This window comes from Pan paniscus, chromosome 4, assembly GCF_029289425.2.
Source record: "Pan paniscus chromosome 4, NHGRI_mPanPan1-v2.0_pri, whole genome shotgun sequence".
In the NCBI taxonomy this organism is placed as follows: domain Eukaryota; kingdom Metazoa; phylum Chordata; class Mammalia; order Primates; family Hominidae; genus Pan; species Pan paniscus.
The window spans coordinates 154,283,737-154,304,887 of NC_073253.2; the positions used below are offsets into that span (position 1 = coordinate 154,283,737).

A 21,151-nucleotide genomic window follows, 5' to 3' on the forward strand; every position below is an offset into this window, starting at 1 on the left:
TCTGGAGAAGGAGCCAGTGGACCAGGACCCTGGGTTCGTCTGGGATGGGAAGTGGCTTGGGGGACCCCCACATAGAAGTGTGTTATGGATGCTTTGCACTCAAGGAAGGGCGCGCTGCCCAAGGCTCCCGGGCCTGCTCCCGAGCCGAGCCGGGGACGAGGGGCGACAGCGCTGCGCCCACTTACTTTTTCCTTCTCCACGAACCCCACAAACGCTGTCCTCTCGATCTCCACGGGCTGGCCCTGTCTGTCGTAGAGGGCCAGGACGAAGTGGAAGAAGTTGGATTTCCGCAGATTGGAAGGCGGCTGCTTCTCAAAGTGAGCCCGGGCCAGACCCACCCCGCTGCGGCCAAAGACGCAGAGTTAGATGGCTAAACCGGACGCCGACCCGCGCCCCTTGTCACCCTGTACACACACTCGAACCCTCAAACACCCACCTCCTCTTCCCCCAAAACATCCAGTGGGCGCTCTTCACGCCCCTTCAGGCGACATAGACCCAGCTGACAACGGGACACACATGTCCCCTCATGTCCTCGTCCTCTCCGCCAAGGACGGGTGCGTCCTCAGAACTCGCTGAAGAGGTGTGAAAGTTTTGTTTGGGTTTTGCGCGCGAGATGAAACTCTATAAGCATTTACTCCTACCTGACACGCACTGCGTGGGGAGGAAGAAAAGTGGCGGTGGATGAAGTGAACCCACCTTCGCGGAGTAGAACCCACAGTTATATTCCGGCACCCCTCGAATCTCACGTCTCAGCTAGCAGGGCAGGTGGGAATGGATGGAAAACACGCTCGGCGTCTCGCCGCAGCAGCCACCCTCCAGGAACCCCTCAAGCTCTGGCCAACTGCGAGTGCCCGGCCTTGGGAAGCCACATCCCCCCACCACCAAAAAGCATGTGGAGAAGGGTCCGAGGGCGGGGCTCAGAACTGTCGCGGGTGGTCGCTGTGAAAAAGGGAAGAGGGGTGTTTTCTTAAAGACCTGTCCTAACAAAGTTTCGCTGTTCCGCAGAAATCCTCACACTCATTCCAGAAATCCTAAAGGCCAGGGCTGCTGGCTCAGTGCGCCGGCCGGCGACGGGAGGCTGGAGCGCCTGGGGCGCCAGGCGGCCACTGACAGCCGGACCTGCCCAACACAAGCGCGCACAGACACACACATACACATAGAAGAACACACACAAGCGCCCCGCGCACACACTTTCACTTCCAGCCCAGTTACCCAATTCACTCTCACTACCACCCACCCCCATCCTAATACTCAGTGGGGATGGGAACAGTGTTGGGGACACTTGTCCCCAGCCCAGGGAAGCTGGAGATGATGTAATTAGTCATCTTCCTTCTTCCCCTTCCGCACTCTGAGTCCGATAGGGCCTGGGGCCACCAGATCTCCCACTGTCCCAAGCTCAGCTGGTGGCTTAATGGGGGGAAAAAGGCCATTTCTCACTTGGGACCAGGAGCCTGGGAAAGGGCCTTGGGTGTGCCCAGGAAAGTTCCCTCAGGTCAACCTCCAAGGGCAATGCCTCCAGGCCACACAGTCTAGTGTCTAGGGAGCTGCGAGTGAGAGAAGGGCTGTAAGGGGCCATGGTGACAGGGGATGGAGAAGACTTTTGGGAGATATCAGAATTAAAGTTGGGAGTTGCTATTCTATCGGTAGACTAAGAAAAAACTGAAAGACAGAGAGGGAGGGAAAGAGAACGAGATAGCAGAAATAAGAGAAGACTCAGGGGAGAAATGGGACGAAAAAACAGGAAAGCCAGAGAGGTAAGGAAAGGAGAAAGAGGAGAAAGGAGGGAAGCTGAAGAAAGAAGAGAAAGAAAATGGAGAGAGGAAGGGAGGAAGGAAAAGAGTGAGGGAGAAATTAAGGGAAGGTGGGGGAAAGAAATGAGAGAAGGAAATGAAAGAAAGAAGAAAGAAAAGAAGGCAGGAAGAGAGACAGGAAAGAAGGAAGAACGAAAGAAATGGAAGGAGGGAAGAGGGGAAGAAAGGAAGAGGAAGGAGAAGAGAAGAAAATAAAGGGGGGAAGAAAGGAAAGAAGGAAGAAAGAAAAAAGAAAGGCAGGAAGAGGAAAGAGAAAGAAAAAGGAAAAAGAAAAGAAGGAAAGAAAAAAAGAAAGAAAAAGAAAGGAAGGAAGAGAAAGAAAGAAAGAAAAAAGAAAAGAGGGAAAGGAAGAGCGAAGGGAAAGAAGAAAAGACAGCCGGCCGGAAAAGAAAGAGCAATCACATAAAAACATAAAACACAGATCTCCAACATGCTGTGTTGAGACGCCTCTTCTGGGTTAAAACAAAATGAAAACAGTCACAGACGAGGCAGGGGAAAGTGCTGGCAAAGCGTGGGCTCCTCGCAGGCAGCTCCAGGTCCTCCGGCCGCAGGCGACGAAGGCAGAGCGGCTGGGGAGCGCGGAGCCCCGGCGGAGAGCGGAGCGCAGCGGCTGCGGACTCACCCCGCCGCCCGGCCCCGCGGCAGCAGCTGCCGCTGCCGCCTCCGCCTCCCGGCTCTCCCGCTCGCGGCTCACCTCGGCCGCGGTCCCCGCGCAGTACCCACCTCTGCGCCGCCGTGTTGGCGTCCAGCACCCCGGCGCCCTGCATCCACGTCCGCACCGCGTTCATGCCGCTGCCCAGCGGCTCTTCCTTCATGCTGCTTCCACTCCGTTGGATGCTTTCCTGAATCCCAAACATGAAAACAACCTTTTCTTGTGGAAAATCTCCTCCCCCTTGAAAAAAATTAAAAAAAAAAAAAAAAGGAAAGAAAAGAAAGAAAAGAAAAGAAACAAAAACGCCAACCAGAGATTTTTTTTTTCTCAGACGATGAACTCGCACTTAGAAGATCAAGGCGGGCTGGAAAGCAAATTTTTAAAAAATGTAAACCTCTGCTCAAAACTGAGCGATAACCCGAAAAAAAGAAGAAAGGGAAAATCCAACGAAAAGACCAAAATAATAAAATTAGAGATGTATGCTTGGCTGTTGGGGGTTGTTTGGTTGGTTGATTTTTGGTTTGGGTGCTTTTTTTTTTTTTTTTTGCTTTTTTTTTTTTTTTTTTTTGTAATGATCACAGGCCGGTGGAGGACAGGAGGGGCTGGAGTTTCCTTTTGTAGAGGTACCCTTCACTTGAAGAAGCAGGAAGAAAAAAAAAAAAAAAAAAAAACCCTGATGGCAATTTAAGAAACAATAGACTCTACTCGCGCTGCCGGCTTTGCTACTTCAAGTGTCATTTTCCACAACCAGGCAAGTTTTTTCCTCTCTCTCTCTTTTTTTTTTCCTCCTTCTCTCCCAACCAAAGATGTTTCTTTCCTTTGCGTGTAGATGAGGAGGACGCTGGTTGCCGTAGACAGATACACCAGAGAGGGTGGGGGGAAGGGGAGAGAGGGAGAGAGGAAAGGGGGGGAGGGAAAGAGAGATAGAGAGAGAGGAGAGGGAGAAAGAGAGAGGGGTGGACCCTGCTGGATGGAGATTCTGTTTTCTCCTTGCTAAAATAGAAGTGATTTGCAGGCTTTCCCTATGGAATCCAGTTTGACTCTCCCCAGAGCTAAACACAGGCACACTAACCCCAAAGGGAGGAGGCGGGGCCCGCGCATCGAGGCCCCGCCCCTTCATTTGCATAACGTCATCTTTCCGCCCACCGCAGCCAATCGCGGCCCGGGAGCCGGCTCGCTGGCGGCGCCAGGCCACGCTCTCTCATTAACATCCCGCTCCCGGTGGCGCAGGGGAGCCGGCCAAAGTTCCTCGCAAAGTGGCGAGCGAAGGAGCGCTGAGCACTGGCGTCTGGGCTGGGGAGGAGCGGGTCCCAGCGAGGACGGAGAGGGGACAGAGGGAAAGGGAGGCGGGTGTCTTCCTCAGGAATTTGAGCTGGGGATCTGCATCCTGGCCATTGCAGTCCTTTAGCATCCTCGCCGCGCCCTGAGCGCGCTGGAGGCTTGCAGGCTGCGCCCTCCCAGGGCTGATGCCGCGTCCTGCTCCGCCGTTCTGGGACGTCGGGGACAAAAGTGGAGGAGACGGGAGAGCCCGGGCAGAAAAAGCAGGACGCGCGTCCCAGGTGCCCACCTCTTCGCTTTGAGGCGGGGGCGGTGGGATGGAATATGGGTGCGCGAGGTCGGGGCTGGTAACTCTCGGAGGGGCACGGCCTCCACGCTGGGAGGGATGAATGGACGCTGGGCCCCGGCAAATGAGGCGCTGTGGGTCCCCAGGAAGTGGGGTACCAGGCTCTACTCCCACCCCGGCCTCTGAAACGCTTCTCTCTCGGCCGCTAGCCTAGAGGCTGCCAGGGTTGGGCACTGTTCTCACTCACACGCTCACCTCTCTCGGGCAGTCCTCGAGATATGTGAATGGTGGAATGAATGCTCTCACCGGGGCTGTGTCAGGATGCGTTTTTAACTTTTCTCAAATTAAATGCCAACCCCTCATTCCCCACCCCAAGTAGTTGGTTCGTTTGTTTTCAGAGTAACTACCAAAGCAACAGCAATGTTAACCGTCCTTGATTAGCTGGTTATTTGGTGTAGGGTTTTTCTCATCCACCTTTATTCTTCCTGTTAAAAAGGAGGGCTTGAACAAATCCTTCCTAACTCTGTCTCTGCCATATGAAAAGGGTGGGGGGAGAAGAGAAGGAAGGTGGGGAGAAAGGACAAAAAAGGAAGAAGGCGAAGAGAAAATGGGAAGGAAGGAGGGAGAGAGAAAGGAGAGAAGGAGAAGGAACGAATGGAAATGGGAGAGATGGAAGGAAAAAGGGAAAGAAAAAAGGACGAAATTGTCTCCCTCCTCAGGCTTTTCAGCATGTATCTTTGTGGCTGGCAAAGGAAATAGCTAGAAGTTTCTGGGTAATGTGCCCCATCATTTTTTAGCAGGTTGTAACCTCTAATAAGCACATGGTGAACTTCTGTTTCATTGCCCTCAAAGGAACTCCCTGACTGCAGTCAAATCTGCTAAGGACTCCTTCGGGGAAATTATCTGCCAGAAATCCAGGTCCCCTTTCTGCTGGCCTTCCTTGGTCCTTTGATTTAGGAAGCTCATGGGGTCAGTGATGGAAAAGTACACATGCCCATGTTGAATAGAGACAGGCAAGAGTTATGCTTTGTGCTCTTGGCAGAGCAGTGGAGCCACTTCCTGATTCCTAAACTGGATGAAAGAGTGTGGTCCTGGCCTGCAGTGCATGGCCACTGTCCTCAAACACTGCTTTATCTCCTGTGCACGAGGCCTGCCCAGCTCTCACACATGTAATCTAGACCTCTTGTGTGCTGAGCACTTTCCCCTGGTACCATAATTAATGCCATCTCTTCCAGGACTTCCCTGAAGGGATTGGTCTGATCTTTGGGGATCCCCATAGCATTTACAGGGGTTCCTAACATAGCGTTCATGTTGAAGAAGAGTATAATGGTGGAGAGACTTGAAGGGCTGTAGGTTTTTGGGGATAGGTATGTGAACATTTTCAGTCTCTATAGTATTTAAATGCACAATTGAAACTTGGCCTGCTAAAAACTTTCTAAAGCTCCAAATTTAACCTTATGCTCCAGGTCCAAAGGGGTCCCCAGAGTCAATCCCTCCCCCTGCCTGGGCCATATTCTCCAGCTCAGAGAGGATCCTTGAAGGTAAGGAGATGAGGAAGCAAAGCCCACCCATCCTATCAATGGGTCCCATATAGCCCTGGCAAAAGGCCTAGGCCTCCTTCTCTTTATCTGCCTGAACCTCCATTTTACTCTCCAGTAAACAGTCCTCAACTGCAGGACTCCCAGCTGAGTCTGGTGGGGTGTCTCCAGTGGTGAGGGACACAAAATAAGGGAGCAGATCACTGCCAAAGGAAGGTGACAAAAGTGCCAGGGAAAAGAAAAGCATAGACACCCTCAAGTCCAGGATCAGCAAGAGACACACAGCAGATAGATTTCTGGGGTTGAACAGAATCTAGAAGCATCTGCAAAGGATGCGTTTGTTGAGAGCCTGAAGCTGACTCACCCAAATGAGAAAGTGGCACAAAGCAAGAAGTCCTGAGCAGCTCAATTTCTACCCCAGAGCCAGTCTCTCCAGGAACTAAATATGAGGGAGGCAATTTCCATACCTGCCAGGCTAGAGAAGGAAGAAAAATAAAAGGGGGCAGAAATATTTTGATAAGACTAATTTCCTTTGGCTGTGCAGAGGCAGCACATACCTCACCTGGGGTGGTGAGTGTGCTTTATTTTAATCAAGCAGAGTGTATTCATAGCTTTTCTTCTTGGTGTCCTTGTGCTTTCAATCTGGTTTTCTCATCCTGTAATAAATGTTTAAGTAGGAAGGAGGCTAAAGAGAAGGTGGAAGAGAGAAAGAGTGAGTGACAGAAAACTGGAAATGACACACAGGCCAGCAGAGCAGTAGTTTTTTTATGGATTTTCTCTGGTGAATATTGAACCAGCAACTGTAATTTTAAACTTTGAAAAAGAGCCTCTTAAATACTTCTAAATCTTCATGTGAGGGTAGCACTACCTCCAGAGACAAAGCATGTGTGTAGAGGGTGATTGCCATCATACCTGAAAGCAGATACTTCAAGCACTATCCATCACAATTACCTTAGGTATATACTTTATGGTAAAGGTATCCTGTAATGAGATATTCTAGCATGTACAGCATTGCCTAGGCTTTATGGCATATGAGTGATTTGACTTTAGGGTAGTTTATAATAGTAATCCCCAAACTGGGTTCATCAGGCTAATCACATGGGGAAGGGTGCAGGCACTTGTTAGAAATGCAGATTTCCAGGCCTTATCCTGACCCACAGAATCAGAACCTCCTGTGTTGGTGCCTGGGATCTGTATTTAAAGTTATTTGGAAACTCTTGATTTTTGAATATATATCATCTCTGAGAGAAAGAAGGAAGGGAAGGAAGGCGTGAGGAAAAAAGACTTTTGCATGGGGAAAAAATACAGCAGAATGAGTTTACACCTGGAAAGAAAAACTAGAGAGGTTTGGGGTTTCCCCTGGAGCCTAGTTTCCCTGATGAGCTCCTCAAAATTTCTGCAGCTGTGGGAGTTCAGGATACACAGCCCCTCAGATGCTCCCAGCGGTAGGCAGGGCTGTCCAGCTCTCGGGATCTCTTGACCTGGGCCTGGAGGAAGCCCAGGGCAGTGTGCAAGCACTCCCTACCCACCCACTCCCACCCTGATCTTCTGCTCCTTGGCTATCCCAACCCTCTTGAGGCACAGGGAAATCAATTTCCCTTCCTGAAAGGCAACATCTACCAGTAATTTCTGGGGACTCCAGTAGAAACACACCGGTCTCCCCGAAGAGAAGAGACTAGATAAATACAGCCAAACTAAGACCCGTGGAAAGGTCCCAGCGAAAGAGGGAATCGTCTCTGTTCGTCCGCCCCCAGGAGGCCAGACTTGGGACCTGTCACTTGGAAAATTCTCTTGATCTCCATTCCCCTTGTGAGGGCGGGCCCACAGAAGGGCAAACCGTCCCGGGACGTGCCCCCTTCCCTCGCCACCTGCCAGGGACAGCTTCGAACGAGGCGGGAGGACAGATGCCTACTTCACTGTTGGGAAGGGAAAGGGGAAAAGAAAGATGCAAGGACCTAAGCCAAGGCGCAAAGTCCCTCAGATTGCGGCCGCTCCAGAGGAGTCGACCAGCAGCCTGGAGTCGGGGTTGAGGTGGAGAGGAGCAGGGGCCACGGCGTTGCCCGGTGGACGAGAATAGGAGTGGGTGGCGGCCCGGGGCCCTGGGAAAGCCGGGACCTGCGCGAAGGCTCGGCTCTGCGGGGCCCCTGAACTGCACCCGGAAGATGGCGCGAGTGGCCGAACACCGTGACACACCGCCAGCCCTCAAAACCGTGGCTCTTTTCCTCGGTGATCTCCATGCGCAGTCCTCGGGGAACGCGTGGGAGTAGCAGGCCAGGGGTCCACTGGGAATCCGGAATCTGATTTCTGTTTCCGACTCCCTGCGCTCCAGAGAAGGCCTCCTCTGCTGGCCCAGTATGACCGACACTTCCCGGCTCTGGGAGCGCACCTCCACCTCCCACCCCCCATGGTACATACAGGGAAACTGAGGCCTAGAGAAGGACAAAGACACCCACAGACGGCTAGGAGATAGAGACCAAGCAAACAACACCGCGGGGCTCCGTCCCAGGTTGGGAGCGCTTAGTCTGATACGGCCAGAAGCCTGGGGCAAGGGGTTCCTATAGGTCTTTCTGGGGCGAGCCTGCCAACTCTCTTGGGTTTCCCCCCGGGCGGCCCCAGATAATAATAGATCCCATTTGTTGAAGGCTTTACGGGCAGGAACTCACTGAATATCCGCCACAGACCACGGCAGATAAGACCACTCCGGCGTTTTACAGGTGAGCAAACAGAGACCCTGTGAGCGAAGCTGAAAAACTTGTCCACGGCCAACAGCTAATAAAGTCGCCAAGCCAGAATATCGCTAGAGCCTGTCCCCTTAAATATAGAGCCAAACCGTCCACCCAGCTGTGGCGCGAATCTCTTGTCCCCAAACTCTCAAGTGTCCTTTGGCTCTGGAGCTCCTGGGCCCGGGTTCCGCATCCGGGAGGAGAAAGGAGCGAGCGCGCACGGTGCCTCCCGAGGGCAGGGAGCAGAGGAGAGAGAGGAAAGGGGAAGACTATGAAACGTCCTAACTACTGCGCGTACTGAATGCGCATTCACGTGGTCAGTTACCGATGTGCTTCTCTCTCTCCTGGCCCGCAGGGACAGAGCGCGCCAGGGACGTGCCAGCCCCGGCCCCGGCTCTGCCACATTTACTATGTGACCTCCTGTCAGTCATTCTCTCTCCCAGTCCTAGATGAGATCTTAGAGCCCACGCAAGCTTGCCTGTTGGAACAGACTAAGTATCTGACTTTGCGGGGATGTTCCTGATGCCCATCGAAGGACAGAAATCTGGACACTTGCCGATGTGCTTTAATGGGGGAGATGCTGATTCTGCCCTGGCGTGACCATAGATAGCTAGAAGCTGAAGTCATTCTGAGTCGGGAGAATACAGTTGGGGGCACTGCCGGAAAGGATCTTTAAGTCCGAGGATGCCCTAGGGCGTGATCATATCCCACCCGGTGGCCCTTGCCCACAGTCCCCTAGTCCACGAGATTGGAATCCGATCTGGGAAGGTCCCTGCTCCCTTGGTAGAAGGAGGCTCTGGGATGGGAGAAGGGAGCTTCTTAGCGATTTGAAAATTAGCATCCCTTCAGTGGCGCAAACCTTATGGAAGAAACCTTGGCCTTAAAACATTCTCAGAGGGGAGACTGGGAGGAACAGGCCTGTTTATTCAGGGGAAAGTTGGAGAAGGGAGGGCGAGTTTAGCAGAAAAGCTCGAGATGCCTGGATAACAAAAAGTTTGCGCGCATACTTCCTTCGAGGGACAATTTGCTGAATATTTACACACCTTTGCGTGCTGCGAGGTCTTTGTTGGCTACTGGGATGCGAGATGTGTATGATGTGAATGTGCAAATATGTTTGCATGTGCGAAAAGTGGCTGCACATTTGTGGGCCGGTGCAGTAAGTGTGTGTTTGTGCCGGTGACAGAGAGCACTTGGCTGAATGTGTGCGTGGGTGCGTAAGGCATTGGTGCACACGGGCGTGAGTGCGCATGTGTATAGTGTGTGCACGTGTCATGTGTAGTGTCTGAGTGGGGTGTGCATTTGCAAAAGTCCGTGTGTATTGTGCAAGAGCATCGTAAACGTGTGTGAGCCTGAACTCACACGTGGTTCTGTGTGCACGTGTGCGTATGAAATTCAGAAAAAAAAAAAAATCCAAAAAAATCTGGGTCTAGGCAGGGTGCGGACCGAGGGCCCAAGGGCAGGCGTGCAGACCGCTACGACTTTGGCTTTAGGGAGACGCCTTCGGGGCGCAGGGCCCGCCCGAAGACGCGGGTTAGCATACAGCTCAGCTCCAGGCAGGCGATGCGGGTTCCCAATGCGGGCCTACAGATTACGCGGACTGAGCTGGGAACGGTCCCTGCTGGACAGTTCCGTGCTCTTAATCCTTCCTCGCCGACGGTCTCTGATTATTGATGCTTGCCGTGTGTCCTAAAAGGGACCGCTTCCGGTTTATTTGCTTATGTATTTATTATCTTTATCAACGTTATTTTTTGGCAGCTGCCGTGAAGATGCCAAACCCACCAAGACTGCGCTGCCCCACCTCTCCGAGGCTGTCCTGGGAGTGCGGGTGACCGGCGAGCTCCAGAATCTTTCCTTAAGGTGGAGCCACAGCGCCACCTCGCGATCCTCCAGCTTCCCTCCCTCATGGCCACGGAAGGCTGGCCCTTTCTGGTCCAAGCCCTCAGGGTCCCACACTTACTGGTTTTCCATGCACTTTCATTATTTCCCTTTCTCTCTCTTCAATGTTCCCTTATCCCGAGTGTTGAGGTCCCCAAACACGCCTTTCTACCCCACGTTTGGACATAGCCGGAATGTCTACCACCTTCTCCATCCGGTGAAGCACTGCTCCCCCTAAAATCACCAGCTCAAAAGTCACCTCTATGAAACCTTTTTAGACTTTTCCAAGGCAGTCATTCGTGCCTTTCCCTGGTTTCCCTACTGCTCGCATCACATTGGACAGGAAATGCTATTTAAACGTTTTTCTCCTGTCCCTAATCAGGGAGATCCTCTGAGAGGAGCCATGGCTGTCCTTGCTTATTCAACAATAAAACCTAGTATATATCAAGTGCATACTATGGAGCGTTTAATGCACTGTACTGTGCAAAAACATATTGTCTTATTTCATTTTCCCAGCAAAATCATGAGGAAAGCACGGATATTGTTTCCCATTTTGCAGATGAAGAAACTGAGGTTAGAGAAAATAAGTACCCATCCAAGGTAGCATTGCAGAGCCTCATCCAAGTCAGCCTGTCTGATGCCAGAGCCAACTTTTCTTAACCTCTGACTTGCAGACTTATTCAGCTCTATATCCGTGGGCTTTGTGATAGGAAAAGACACAGAATGAGTACTTGTGTGTTTATGAATAAATGTATCTTTTAAATTATTTCTTCTCCTAGAGAGTTGGGTGTGGGAAGGCACTGCAATTATCAGATACTTTGATTGAAATGTCACCACAATTATTTATCTCTAAAGAGTATTCCTCTGCTAAGTAGCTAGGAGACCTTGGTCAAGTCACTTCATCCTCAGTTTCCTAAGTTCTAAAAGTAGGTTTACTGTGGAGGATTAAATGAGGAAAAAAATGTGAATTACATGATATATAGCATTCTAGTCATTACTCAGTAATTATAATAACTCGAAACTACTGAAACACAAAAAAAAAACCAAAACACAAAATTGACTTACTCTAGTCACACAGAATTCACTGTACCTCTGTATGAAATCATCTTACTGTTATATCTTCATTTTCATCTTAGACATGAATTATATAATAAATATTTTTAGTTTATGGTGGTTAGGGTGTTAATGTTAACCCTGCTGTGTTACAAATATTTAAGGGGTAGTGGGGAGAGATATAAATCAAACAGTAAACCAGCAAACTTTGCCTCTCGTAATTTCCTCCTGCTTTGTAGATCTTTACCAAGAAAGATTTAAAGAAAGGCTATAAAAGTACTTATTGGCCACGCACGGTGTCTCACTCCTGTAATCCCAGCACTTTGGGAGTCCGAGGCAGGTGGATAACCTGAGGTCAGGAGTTCGAGACCAGCCTGGCCAATATGGTGAAACCCTGTCTCTACTAAAAATACAAAAAGTTAGCCGGGCTTGGTGACAGGTGCCTGCAATCCTAGCTACTTGGGAGGCTGAGGCAGGAGAATCGCTTGAACCCAGGAGGCAGAGGTTGCAGTGAGCCAAGATCGCACCATTGCACTCCACCTGGGCAACAAGAACAAAACTCTGCCTCAAAAAAAAAAAAGAAAAAAGAAAAAGAAAAAAATGCTTATTATTCTGGAAAGTACAAAACTCTATTTTTTAATTTAGGGGAGATTCTGAGCTACTTTAAGTGTTTCCCTACTTGAAAACGTCGTTGCTACCAATACATTAAAAGTTTAAAAATATGTGTCTAAGCAAATGATTGTATCCAAATAAAAGAAAACTCAAATAAAATAATGTATTACTACTAATATATTAAAAGTTTAAAAATACATGTCTAAGCAAATGATTGTATCTAAATAAAACAAACAAATGAATGTTGTCTGAACATATTCTAGACCTTAAGACATTTCCCAAAAAGGTTAAGTTTTAAAGATTTAACATCTCTTTCTAGAGTGACCCATTAAACAAACATTCCTATTGTCAATTAGGTGAAAATGAACTTTTTCCCCTGTTACGGCTATAACTTTCCTACTGTCCAATTATTTTGGAAAGACTGTTGACTAGTATTGTCATGTCATAAACACATGATTTCTCCTCTGAGAAATGAGGCTAATAAAATCCACAAAAGGTATAAACGTGCCTCCACATTTTGCTGGCCCACAGTCCATTTCTAGAAACTTCACTCCAGCCCCAGTTTAATTTACTTTATTGTACTTGCTTCCCATTCTATGCAATTCTCTTGTATAGAGATGAAGAAATGGATTCAGGAAACTCTATAATGTGTTAAGATATTTTATTGTACAGCTGATGGATATTTGGGAATTTGATTCATATTGATGGTGTGAGACACTGGCGTTCTGACAAAGTTGGGGTGTGTTCTGTTTTCCTTTTTTATTCCTATTATGGTGGCCATTACAGATGTTCACCAAAATTTTGGGTTTTCTTCTTCCAGGTGCATAGAAGGATGGAAGTATTCTGACCCTTCTGCATTTAGCTGTGATCTTGTGATTTGCCCTGGCAAATAATGAATTAGCAGAAGTGACATGTGTCACTTACAGGCAGAAGCATGAAGAGCCATAGTGCAATTTACCAAATCCCCTTCCCGGTGGCACAGCTGTTGCTGCCCCCACCAGATGGAGTTTCCATCAGCATCCCACCCCTGGCACAGATGTGTGGAGTGGAGACATCTCCTACACCCATAGACATTTAGCAAGAATGAGAAATAATCCTTTGTTACTGTAAATCCCAGAGATTTTTCTGTACTGCAGTATAACCTAGCCTCTCTGGAAGAATACACTTAGAAAGGAAACTCATCTTTTCTTTTCTTTTGGGGGGCAATTTGAAAATTCTTCTCCTAGAGTGAAAAGTAGACTGCCATGTCTAATTAAATAAAATAATCAGAAAATGAAATCATTCAACTAGAAATCTGAATCTCATTTTCTTAGTCTATTCATACATTTTCCCAGGGTCAAAACATCTGGAACCCTCTGAAATAAGGAGAACAACTAAATTTTACAAATACTTAAAAGGAATCTCAAAATTATTGCTAGACCTCGACAAGAATATTCAGTGGGTCCTTAGTCCACTTGCAGATACATCATGAAGTGAGTCACATAGGTTTTGATTAGAAAATACTTTATTAGCAATTGGCCAGGCACAGTGGCTCACGCCTGTAATCCCAGCACTTTGGGAGGCTGAGGTGTGAGGATCATCTGAGGCCAGGAGTTTGAGACCAGCCTGGCCAACATGACGAAACCCTGTCCCTACTAAAAATACAAAAATTAGCTAGGCGTGGTGGCACACGCCTGTAGTCCCAGCTACTCAGGAGGCTGAGGCAGGAGAATCACTTGAACCCAGAAGGCGAAGGTTGCAGTGAGTCAAGATCATACCACTGCACTCCAGCCTGGGTGACAGAGAGAGACCCATTTCAAAAAAAAAAAAAAAAAGAAAAAAGAAAAAAAGAAAAGGCTTTATTAGCAACTGTATGCAGACATAAAGTAACTTTTCTCTCTGCCTCATGTTCAATTCTATATCAGATTGGCGAAAAGGAAAAATATTTGACTAATCAACTAGAATTTAATAACGTGATCTAGGGCAAGTCATTTAAATTTTCCAGACCTTCTTGTCCTCATGTGGTGTGATGGACTCAATGTTTCTGCCTTGCCCCGCTCCTCTGCCCTGCCAAATTCATATATTGAAACCCAAATGCACAATGTGATGGTATTACTTCCCACAGATAATTAGGAGGTAATTAGGTTAAGATAAGGCCATGAGGGTGGGATTAGTGTCCTTAAAAGAAGAGGTAGAGACTAAAGCTAGCGTGCACTCTCCATCTGTCTCTCTCCCTCTCTGTCTCTCCCTGTCATATGAGGACACAACAAGAAGGTAGCTTTCTGCAAGGCAGGAAGAGAACCCTCACCAGAACCTCATCATGTTGGCATCCTGATCTCACACTTCCCAACTTCCAGAATGGTGAGAAATAAATGTTAGTTGCTTAAGCCACCTAGTTTGTGGTATTTTGTTATAGCTGTCTGAGCTGACTAAGACAACTAGAAAATAAGAGTAGACAACATGAACTTCAGTGTACCACTCAGTTCTACTAAGCTAGAATTTTGAGGTATCTGGGTGATAGCAGTTTCAGAGTTGATGCTACAGTATAAAAATCTTCCTGTGTCTCCATCCCCAACACTATTTTGTGAATCTTTTTTCATTTTTTCATACTGATCTCAACTTAAAACAACTGCTTCTTAGGCAAAATAGTACTTCTTTCCTTAAGCCTCAAATCTTTTAAACATGGGAATCTGCTAGAAAAGTGTGCTGTATAGATTTGGGGCCATGTAAAATGCTTTGTCATTTTCTAGCCAAGAGGAGAAATTTGCTTCTATATTGAAGAGCTATTCTCTATAGGTTTCCTTATCTGATAACCTAAAGAGTTTTTCTGTGGATTTTCAGGAAACTTTTGTGAGAAAATATTGACTGTGCAATGAGTGCTATAGGGTGAAATCATTACTGTCTATTCTTTATCCTTGGTGTGGCATGATTGACTGCCAAGAATAATATTGTTATAATATTTTCATTTGGATAATAATTTAAATTTGACAAAGAAGTTTCACATGAGTTACTGCCTTGACTTCTCGCAACACACCATGCAACTGACATTTCTGCCCCACTTCACAGGGGAGGAACAGGTTTAGATCTGCCCATACCGTATGGTTAAGAAGCACCAGATTTGGGGTGTAACTCAAAAGCCACAGCTGCCTATGAAATTTAGAAAGCTGTCTGAAGCTTTAGTAGGAAATAGAAAGTGTCAGAACAATGCCATGGAGCACTTTTTTATAAAAAGATGCAGGATGCTTTCTGTTGCAGACATGATCGCTGGTAACAGATGCCTGGTTCACTCTCATCCTGGCCATACCTGAGGACTATGCTCCTCTTGTAGAAGTTCGGTGCAGTCATCTGACTTAATTGATTCAGTGCATTTATCTGCAGGTGAGAGAACCCCCAGAGCACTCATTCTCCTCAACCAGAAATATTACTGAGGGTAGATCCATCAGTTTGGGTCCTGCTATGATGATCAGTTTGGGTCCTGATATCCATACAGATATCCAGCCCTGGAAAGTAAAAACAAGCTTCTTTTCTGAGCAGTTCATCATGTACTGTTTTCTTTCTGTGAACAGAAGATTTTAACACTAAGATGATTTTATAGGCAGACACGTAGAAGAAGCTAGCAGAGGTTTCTTAAACCCATTTGTGCCTATAGAGCCAGTTACTCAGGCGTGAAAAATATTAACCACCTTTTTTTTTCTGAACACTTCATCATGTACTGTTTTTGCTCAGTGAATGGAAGGTTTTATCACAAAGAGAAGTCTGTGGGCAAACATTTAGAAGAAACTGGCAGAAGAAGTTTCTTGGACCATATATGCCTATAGGGCCATACAGATGTCCGTCCCTGAAAAGCAAAAACAAGTTTCCTTTCTGAACAGTTTATCATGTGCTGTTTTTGTTCAGTAAATGGAATATTTTAACACCAAGAGGAATTTGTAGGCAGACAGAAGAAGCACCGTGAGCTCTTTACCAATATGCAATGGATTTAATGTAAGCAAGTGGTTTAAGCCACTTGGATTTCTGGCTTGCTTGTTACTGCAGCTGCACTTAGCTTGTCTTCACTGGCACAGTTTCCTAATTCAAATTTAAATCTTTTGTAAAAGAGAACTATCTCTGTAGGGTAGACACTCTTATACTTCAGCCATAGACACATATCTCTCCAGGAGAAAGTATTCTTCTAGACCTCTCATGTTTTTATTTAAATTAATTTTATTATGTAACTTAAATATGTGCAAGCATAAAACTAGAGATCAATTCTTCATGCATAACAATGCTTAAACAATGGTGAAACTAAATTGCAAACTAAATGAAAAAGAAAAACCCCACAAAACCAAAGATTTATAAGTAAACAATAATAAAATATACTGGATGACATTGTTTTGTGGAAACTGAATTGCCTCTCAAATATCAACATTGTTTTGAATTCAGTGGAGTAGATTCTTTTGGATATGGCATGCCTTTATAGTTATGCCATTTGTAATGACTTAATTCTTCCACCACTTTTCTCTTTTTGTGAACTACCACAAAACATTCCTTAGTTCACAGTATGTAGGAAAAGCTTAAAGGAATAATTTCAGTATCAAATAAATTTCAGCCCCTTCTTACCAGCCTATGACAATTCAGAATTACCGCTGGCACCAGTAAACATAAACTAAAATTTAAGCTCAGAAATTTCATGTCAGTCTTCAGTTTAAAGGTATTGCCCAGACGAATCTGTTTAACATTTTAAGATAATCACTGAAATGAAAACCCTAAGTTTTAAATTTCTTATTAACAACTAGGAAACTTTCCACTCTCAAGAACACATTTCAGATGCCACTGAAGTGCACACTTTAAAAATAGTTAGAGGAGTACATGTCATGTTAAGTATTAATATATTTTACCACAGTTAAAAAAGATTTTTTCAGAAAGAATAGCACAAGTATGATGAGAATCTTATTGCTACTACAACTACAAATATTTTGATGCTGGGTGACCTTGAGGCAAGTTGCTTAACCTCTCTGAACCTCAGATAACTCATTTGCAAAGCAGTTCTGTCTTTGGTTTTTGTTTGCTTGATTGTTTTTTTAGAGACAAGGTCTATGCTGCCCAAGCTGGAGTGCAGTGGCTGTTAACAGGTGTGATCAAAGATCATAGCAGCCTCAAACTCCTGGGCTCAAGTGATCCTCCTGCCTCAGCCTCCTAAGTTGCTAGGACTATAGGCTCAGGCCACCATGCCCAGCTTAAAGGGTTGTTTTGATGAACAAAAAGGAGAGAGTGAATGGAAGAGTCTAGCACAGTACCAGTCTATGGAGAACTGCTTTGCATTTTCCTTCCGGGCAATAGGAAGGCTGCATTTCCCGGCTTCTGCTGAAGTCAGGCTGAGGTGGGATTGAAGAAAGCCATTTCCATAGTCCATCAATCCTCCTGCATAATCTTCCACTCTTTTTCTCCCCCTTCTGTGGGCTGAATCAGAGAATCTAACACTGGACTCCGATGCCCTCTGGCAAGACTTAGCAAATTTTCTCTGTAACAGGACAGATGGTAAATATTTTAACCTTCATGGGCCATACAGTCTCTGTCACAACTGCTTCTCTCTACCATTGCAACATGAGAGCAGCTACAAAGCACAGATGAAAGGGAAGTGAATAGGTGTGACTGTTCCAATAAAACTTTATTTACAAAAAAAGAATGTTTAAAAACAGTAGGTTGGCAGAGGCAGGTGGATCATGAGGTCAAGAGTTCAAGACTAGCCTGACCAACATGGTGAAACCCCATCTCTACTAAAAATACAAAAATTAGGCGGGTGTGGTGGTGTGCACCTCTAATCCCAGCTACTCAGGAGGCTGAGGCAGGAGAATTACTTGAACCTGGGAGGCGGAGTTTGCAGTAAGCCGAGATTGCACCACTGCACTACAGCCTGGGAGACTCTGTCTCAAAAAAAAAAAAAAAAAAAAAAACAGTAGGGAGGTTGGAATTGACCCATGAGCCGCAGTTTGCTGACTCCCACTATAGGGTATCTCAGAGTCACAAAATGGAAGGAGTCTGTGTCCATAAACTACTACATGAGGAAATAGACTTTGTATGAGCAAGACATGAACATCTATTTTGTCAAGTCACTGAAATTTTAGAGCTGTTTGACAATAGACTGCTCTGATATAATACTCAAACACATAGATGGCTTTCTGTAAATACTATACTTCCCTTATCTCCCTACAGTTCCTTTAAAGACAGGGACTGTGGATTATTCAACTGTTTACCCTCTCCAGAGCCTTCCCAATACCCATTAATGAAATAATATAATTCCCATCAGAAAAATAATGATGTGTATGAAGAGATTAATGGATACAGCATCTATAACATTCTAAGTTGTCACTGCCTCCCCCTCCTTCATTCCACTGCCCTATTCCTAGACACATATTTGAGATGTTTTGTGCCCCATCCCAGATAACAAGATACATGTATCTGTGAGATGATTTTCTTTCTTTCTTTCTCTCTTTTTTTTTCTTATCGCCCAGGCTGGAGTACAATAACACGACATCAGCTCACTGCAACATCTGCCTCCCGGGTTCAAGCAATTCTCCTGCCTCAGCTTCCCGAGTTGCTGGGATTACAGGCACCTGCCACCATGCCCAGCTAATTTTTGTATTTTTAGTAGAGACGGGGTTTCACCATGTTGGTCAGGCTGGTCTTGAACTCCTGACCTCAGGTGATCCACTTGCCTCGGCCTCCCAAAATGCTGGGATTACAGGTGTGAGCCACCGCACCTGGCCTTTGAGATGGTTTTCTTGGGTAGAATGAAAGAAGCTTGGCTACTGGGTCCATTTTATGTGAACATGTTGCTCCCTATTATAGTCAGTCCCTGGAACCATTGTAAAGTCAGTTCTGGGTTTTTGCTTAGCTACCATGTAGTAACAGTCACAGCCTGTCTCCTGTCACCCTAACACCATCACCATTGCCAGTGGATATTTTTACCCCTAGTTTATAGTTAGGAAGCCTGAGACCCAGAGGGATTAAAGAGCTTTTCCAAAATCATATGACTGGCAACACTAGTAATCTGGGCTGCCTGAGTCCTAAACATCATTCTACCCCAGCATTGAATTCCGAGGCCTCTAGAATCTTACCTACCTTCCCTGTTTGAAATGTATTTGTGGGGGAACAATTGACCTCAGAATGAGTAATTTGTCACTACTCTGAGAAAGTTTCACCGAGTTTCACATTTTCCCATTACAAAAGGAAAATGAGAAAATATGTCCTAGATACTACAGAGAAAAATACTTCATTGTCTTAATTGCCTTTCTATTTCAATCAAGGAAGGCATTTAATTATTTCTGAACTACATTCAAAACTCTCTCTCAAGAATATTACTCTCCCCAGGTGAGTTAACCAAAGCTGTGCACATTTCTCAATCTGAATAATAACATCAAAAAATTTATTGAGCACTTTTTATATGCCAAACTAGTCAATTCTTTCTGTTTATGACCTCATTGATTCCTCATGGCAAGTTTATGAAGTGGAAGCAATCATTCTGTCTTCTAACAAATGAGGAAACTGAGGCACAGAGGGATGAGATAGTTTGTCTAAGATTGTAAGGCATTAGGTGGTGAAGTCAGCATTGGATCCCAGGCCAAGTCCGAGGCCATCACTCCACCATGCTGCCTCTCAAAAGAAAGATTCAGTTTCCCCTTTGAGATATCCATTTATAAGTACATGTGCCAAAGCAAGGTGAAGAAACCAACCCAGATGACTTGATTAAGCTACAGAAGGGACATCTGGGGTCTCAAGCCTCTGGAAATCAAGGTGGAGCATGTAGAGGTTATGGGGTCAGGAGAGACAGGGTTTGACTTCTTTGTTTTTTCTTTGAGACCAAGTCTTGCTCTGTTGCCCAGGCTGGAGTGCAGTGGTGTGATCTTGGCTCAATACAACCTCCACCTCCTGGGTTCAAGCGATTCTCCTGCCTCGGGCTACTGAGTAGCTGGGATTACAGGCGCACGCCATCAGGCCGGCTAATTTTTGTATTTTTAGTAGACACGGGGTTTCACCATGTTGGTCAGGCTGGTCTCGAACTCCTGACCTCGTGATCCACCTGCCTCGGCCTCCCAAAGTGCTGGGATTACAGGCATGAGCCACCGTGCCCGGCCTGGGTTTGACTTCTTAAGCAACCTGAGGAATGATGTCCTTGCTGCTGAGCACAGCTGCCCTGGGCCCTGGAAAACCCACATGACACTCACTCAGCACCCAATGCTGGCTTCATCGTGGCTGTTGGAAACCACGTGGAAAAGAAATAACTTTTTTGTGATCTGTACGTTATGGCTATTATTTTTTTACCTCGCTTAGCTTTTCAAGAGAATGAAGACCAGTCGACTTAGTATTTGTACTCTGAAATCGAATGGCATGAACACATGTGTTGTATAAGTGAGAAGAAGTATTCTCTTGTGTGATGGACTATAGCCTTCAGAAAGCACCTACTATTAAACAGAATAGAGATTGGATTTTGAAATATGTAGGCCACATCAGTAGGAAAGTTGACACTTCAAATTGCTCACAAGGACTTTAAACTCTACAATAGGTAAAATGTGGAGTACCTTATGTTTTCAGACCAAATGATTTTGTAATTTGAATTCAAAATTTTTTTAGTCTTCACAGTAGTCTTAGCATTAAAAGCATAGTTATTTTTAATATTTTGATAAAATATTCTATTTCATTAATTTTGTACAAGGGCATGTGTGAGAAGCATTGATATTTTTAAAATATAAAAATACAGCCTCTTTCTAATAAGCAAGAGCAATTGTTGATTTTTAAATTTTGTGTTTTTGGAGGCTTCCATTCACAAATCTGATTGTTTAAATAAATCTATCTCCAGTAAATATGTTGGCACTTAGACTACGACTTCAGTTTCTTATGTTAAGATTTGTGGACTTCATACTGTCTTGAGATGTGCAAACGATTGTTGTTAAATAAGGACTTGGATAATATTCTTAAATAACTAGAATTAGATAAGAAATCTAAGCAAAGTTAATTTCCCCTTCCTTTTCCTTGATGCTAGTCCATAATCATATGCATAGTACTTCACATGCAGTTAAGCACTCAAATTCCATTATGTTGTGGGGATATCATGCCAACTTGGATATACTCAAGAATGTGAAAGACCAAAAATAGTATCATTGAGCTTCTGGTTTCCAGCCATGGCAGCTAGGTCATTCAAATCAACCCTCTACTACCAACATACACACACACACACACACACACACACACACACACACACACACAAAAGTCAAAATAAGTTTGAACTCTCCTGAAAAGGACTGAAAAGAAAAAAACAACAGTCGGAAGTTCCCAGGACAATTTGAGGGGACAGACTTGTAACCAGA

General features: G+C 45.9%; 1 protein-coding gene and 1 long non-coding RNA gene across 12 annotated transcripts in view; one reads left to right on the top strand and one right to left on the bottom strand.

The window, feature by feature from the left end:
* EBF1 (EBF transcription factor 1) overlaps positions 1 to 3,540 on the bottom strand; it is a 401,593-nt gene extending 398,053 nt beyond the window's left edge. For 5 of the 11 annotated variants that reach the window (XM_055112837.3, XM_055112836.3, XM_008972405.5 and 2 more), the window contains exons 1-2: positions 2,535 to 3,540; positions 186 to 342 (exon numbers count right to left, since the gene is read on the bottom strand). In XM_055112837.3, coding sequence (XP_054968812.1) covers positions 186 to 342; positions 2,535 to 2,668 — 291 coding nt within the window. In that variant the 5' untranslated portion in view covers positions 2,669 to 3,540. Of the gene's footprint in view, positions 1 to 185; positions 343 to 436; positions 2,493 to 2,534 lie in introns of those variants that run through there. The other 6 variants (XM_055112835.2, XM_034960887.3, XM_063604690.1 and 3 more) reach the window with 5 other exon arrangements.
* Positions 3,541 to 3,615: 75 nt separating this feature from the next.
* LOC134730460 (uncharacterized) lies at positions 3,616 to 10,929 on the top strand. Its single transcript, XR_010112239.1, has 2 exons — positions 3,616 to 4,022; positions 10,044 to 10,929. It is a non-coding gene; the product is annotated as an uncharacterized LOC134730460 (long non-coding RNA).
* Positions 10,930 to 21,151: the final 10,222 nt, after the last annotated feature.